The sequence below is a fragment of the Agrilus planipennis genome, unplaced genomic scaffold (assembly GCF_000699045.2).
Source record: "Agrilus planipennis isolate EAB-ADULT unplaced genomic scaffold, Apla_2.0 scaffold864, whole genome shotgun sequence".
NCBI lineage: Eukaryota > Metazoa > Arthropoda > Insecta > Coleoptera > Buprestidae > Agrilus > Agrilus planipennis.
Window position 1 is genome coordinate 1 of NW_020439527.1, and position 5,115 is coordinate 5,115.

The window sequence follows — 5,115 nt, forward strand, 5'->3', positions numbered from 1 at the left end:
AACGAATAATTTTCTAATCTTATATTATCATAACCTTATTTACATTTAATCAGAATTAACTTGCCTTTAATTCTACTTTATAAGGTAATAAAGTAACTGAAGTGTGCCTGATGACACTACACCTAATCAAAATAGTCACAACCATCTAATTCTTCAACTCTCATGCCATGAAGAATGGACAAAGCTTTACCTTTCAGAATTGTTTGAGGATTAAATTTAATAGAATAAGTTATCTTCAAAAATTCTAATCTTATATTATCATAACCTTATTTACATTTAATCAGAATTAACTTGCCTTTAATTCTACTTTATAAGGTGATAAAGTAACTGAAGTGTGCCTGATGACACTACACCACATCAAAATAGTCACAACCATCTAATTCTTCAACTCTCATGTCATGAAGAATGGCCAAAGCTTTACCTTTCAGAATTGTTTGAGGATTAAATTTAATAGAATAAGTTATCTTCGAAAACCAGTTCGAATAATTTTATTCATTATTATTATTATTATATAACCACTCCTCCTTGACTAGTTTAAATATTATGATATTTTTCCAATTATTTTATTTTAAATGTATTTAATTTAGCTTAAACGTATTTTTCTCACTGAGAAGTTTGAAAATTGGTCACAGACAGCGCTACAGTCACTTTTGCACATAGCGAATAAAGACCGTTTAATTTCCATTTCTTCCCCCACGTCTGAAGAAGACCTGAATTGATAGGTCCTATAACTGCCTGTGGTAGAGGAGTTTTAATCAGTAGGTCCGAGGACACCTCCGGGAATCCAACACGACCCAGTCGTACGTACGGTTGGGTGTCTTGAAGATTTACCCTCTTTCACGAAAACAAGAAAATAAACATTTCTTCCCTTCCCGCAGTGGCGACTATTCAGGCTCATCGCCTATTTTCTTGATATTATCGAGATTGACAATATTCACAAAACAAGTATCATTCCTGTTATAATTAATGTTTGTTTTACAAATAAATGTAGAAATTTCGTACAGAAAAGTATATTAAATTATGATTTATGATTTTAAATTTCCCTTGAAATAGACCTAACATATCTAATAAATGCCCAAACGAAGAGGCAGATGCGTAAAATAAAGCGTGAAAGAAATGATGCTAATTTTGACCAATTTAAATTATTAGGTTTTCTACAATTCTTCACTTACACACGAGCCGCCACTGCCTTCTCGAGATAATAATACGTATAATAAAAATTAGAAGCTAGTTACAGGCAGTGGCGCAGCCACGGAGAGCGAGTTTAGAAGGTTCATGACCAGGAAGTTTTTTTTTTAATTATGTTGGGGTCTGAGAACTGACGAGTGCAAGAAACAATTGCTGTCAGGTACCTACAGACTGTACAGTACAAACAACAACCAATATGTTACATCGAAATTAGTTCAACCAAGTTGAAGATTAATTCGTACTGACAGAAAGACATACCGACAAAACATTTATTTAAAGGTCGTTTATGTCTCCATAGCACCCAAATAATCGTATAAGTTTAAGAAAACACGGTCATTTTGATTTCACAAACTAACTAATCTATTTTATTAATATATACTAGGTCTGTTCAAAAAGTATCGTGAATTTTGAATTTCCGCGGGTTATGTATGTATATTCGACTTTCGATTTTTGTGGTGTTATGTTGGTACTCATGTCTCTCACTTATACCTACAGGTTCGGCCATGTTGAATGCTCAGTTAATTTGCTTGCACTTGTTTTCGCTCGTCTTCGATTTTTGCCTATTTTAAAAAATTGATCAAAGAATCTGTATCAAATTTTATGTGAAAAACAAAATTAAGTGCGCGTACGCATTCCGAATGTTGACTGTCGCATATGATGAAGCTACCTTGGACCGAAGCAACGTTTATCGGATGTGCAAAATGTTCTCAGAAGGCCGAGAAGATGTGAACGACGAAGAGCGTACCGGACGCCCGAGCACGTCAGCAACAGACGAAAACATTGATGAAGTGAAAAAAATAGTATTGGCCAATCGTCGAATCACCGTTAGAGAAGTTACTGAGTACCTAAACATATCAATTGGCTCCTGCCATTCGATTTTTACCAATAACTTGGTCATGAGACGGGTCGCCGCGAAATTCACACCAAAATTTCAATTTCGAGCAAAAATAGCATCACATTAAAATTGCTAAGGAGCTGTTGGACTCTGTCAAATCATCGAATCATGGGTTTATGGTTATGACGTGGAAACCAAAGCTCAATCATCCCAATGGAAGCTACCGAAAAAAGGGCGCCAAGGTTGAATGTGAAGGTTTTGCTTACAGTTTTTTTCGATTACAGGGGCGTAGTGCATCATGATTTCTTGCCACAGGGTAGAACGGTCAATAAAATATATTACCTGCAAGTTTTCGCCTTTTGGGATAAAACTTCTTTAATTATTAATATACCATGAAATCACCTTACTGATGAAGGCGAAACGTCGATTGTATATTATTATATTATTATTATTATAATTATGGTAGAGTTTAGGCTTATTCATACTGCAAAAACACTTGCCATCTCTTAACTTCCCTTTTTTAGTAAAAGGTAGTAACGTCTACGCTTAGCGCAGAGCAGTAACAAAGGATGTGGATAGCTATTTCCACATCGTTCTCACAAAAATGACAGGAAGAAAAGATGATTAATCTCAGTTTTATTTCTGTGTTGTAGCAAAATATATTTTTTATTAATTAACACACTTTCTTTCCTGTTTTTCGAAGGAATTATACGAATTATGATTATATAGCTTACCTTCATCACATGGCGGACTGTCACAACTCGACCTGGGAACCGTGCAGTTTTTTCCTTGCCATCCTTCGGGACAATGACAGTAGTAATCGGTCTGAGTTTTAAAACAAGGAGCGCCGTTTTCACAAGGATCCGGTTCGCAATGGTTGTAGTCATTCTAAATTAAACGTTCGAACCAAATTAAAAAAAGAAATTACCTTTCAGACCCTGCTGTTTATATTCATACTAATTGTCAGCATTATGCTCAATTAGAAATTGTAAACTAAAATTTATAACAAGTGTCAACAGGCATTTATTTATTTTTATTTATTTCCATTCCCACAGTTACTTTTTATATCTGGTTATTAAAAACGATAAAGTGTAATGTAGCGTGAAAACCATTTTAATTTTTAATTAACATCTCATAGACGGTCATACTTTATAGCTTGAATAAAAATATATACTTTCGATTAGCAATCATCGAGAGATTATATACATAGGGTGATCCATTATAAATTGAGAAAGGAAACAATGTTTTAACCTCCTATATATTCAAATTACACTAAAATATCGTTATTTGCCAAAGGGCCTTTTAAAAAAAATGTTATTAACAAACATATTCATTTGTTTATTAGTTGTTCCGATTAGTTTATCCGATTAATATCTGTACGTATTATTCAAAAGAATTGAAATTACAACTTAAATAATTACTAATTGAAAGGAAAATGTTCAGTGTATATATAGGGTGATTGGTGTAAACTAGTTGGTTATGATTTCGGTTACGGTTATGGTTATGGAATGACCCATATTAAGTTATACCGTTCTATACTGATATATAAAGTTTTAAATATAAGTAACCTAACCTAACCTATCTTTTCTGGAAAATTATTAGAGATAAGTATTTAAAACTTAGTAGAAACAGCTTTTAAATTTGCATCGAACGGTATAATTTAATATGGGTCATATCTTTTGAAAAAAGAAAGTTATTCGCCTTGTATGATTGTCAAAAGTAGGTTTCGATATTTCCGACCTAGAATAACGTACACATTTTGCCCATAGCAAAAAAAAAATACGGTAATTCTTGCTAAAACGAACTGCCTAAATAGCAGGTTTTTAACTTTATGGTTTAGTTGCTATTTGATCTCATTCAAATCGTGTTGTTTTTCAAAAACACTTGAATATCTCCAAAACTACTACAGATGTATACAGAAACGTGTTGAATAAATAAACCAAAAATCTAAAAATATACAGGGTGTTCTTTTTAAAATATCGAAGTTGGGTAAAGTGCAGAAGATGTGGAGCACCCTGTATCACTGAAAAAAATTTCTGTGTACACACCATATGATTCCAGACAATTTTTATAAAAACATTTTTGACTTTGATAGAAACTGTTAACAAGGTCGTTCTAAAATTAAACAAAGAAACCAAAAGTGTAAATATAGCCTATTTTATTTAAAATAACGAAGTTAGATAGCGTCCAAAAGTAATAGAGCACCCTGTATGACTAAAAATATTTTCTGTATATGCACCATATGATTCCAGAGTACCTCTATAAGAACATCTTTTTTATGAAATATACAGAAACAGAGTTATGGACGAATCGCCTTAGGTGGAACACACTGAAGGTATTACTCTTATAAAAATTTTCAATAAGGTAAAAATACACAAGATCGAGTAATTTAATTTAAAATAACGAAATAAAGATCGAATCGAAAATATTTCCATTGAATATGTAAAAAAGGTACACCAACTCGATATTTCCTTTCAGTTCTTATAAACCCCTAATGAACGGTTTAGATTAGTCACCCTGTATATACATATCTCTATATATATTACATAGATCTGTAGTGTCTTGTAGTCCTGTAACCGTAAATATCGTTCCGTGTTAATGTAAGAATCACGCTGGGTTGGATCTGATTTCGCAGAAACATCGCGTAGGGGAATGTTCCTTCGTGCCTGAAAAATGTAAAACAACTCACCTCGCACTCATGTCCGGTGAATCCAACAGGACAAATGCATCTGTACCCGTTCACCTGATCAACGCATTCGCCACCATTTTTACAAGGATTCGAAGCGCAGTCGTCGATGTCCGTTGCGCAATCTCGTCCTGCAACGCCAATTAAAAAAAGTTCTTTCCCAATCGTAAAGAGAAACTTATAAACAATAACTAGAAAGTCATGTTTATAATTCTATTTTAATAATCAAATGTCAGTGATTTGCAGTTGAGTTTTTAATTAAGTTTTGAAACGTTTTCTGTAAAACTAGAACGGCTTTGTTTTGTTTTGATTTTGTATGCGTCCAAATGTATATCGATCATTTCCAAGCGAAGGAAATTAATCGATATAGACGGAGTAGTGTATGATCGACAGCAGCGCAATATGC

At 33.4% G+C, this 5,115-nt stretch overlaps 1 protein-coding gene across 1 annotated transcript; it reads right to left on the reverse strand.

The window, feature by feature from the left end:
- Window positions 1–2,757: 2,757 nt before the first annotated feature.
- On the reverse strand, window positions 2,758–4,886 carry LOC108743752 (protein jagged-1-like; the record flags this gene model as incomplete). The annotated part of the gene is made up of 2 exons (XM_018479343.1): window positions 2,758–2,911; window positions 4,713–4,886. Coding segments are annotated over 2 exons (328 nt in total), but the record flags the coding sequence as incomplete, so codon positions are not given.
- Between the last annotated feature and the right edge of the window lie 229 nt (window positions 4,887–5,115).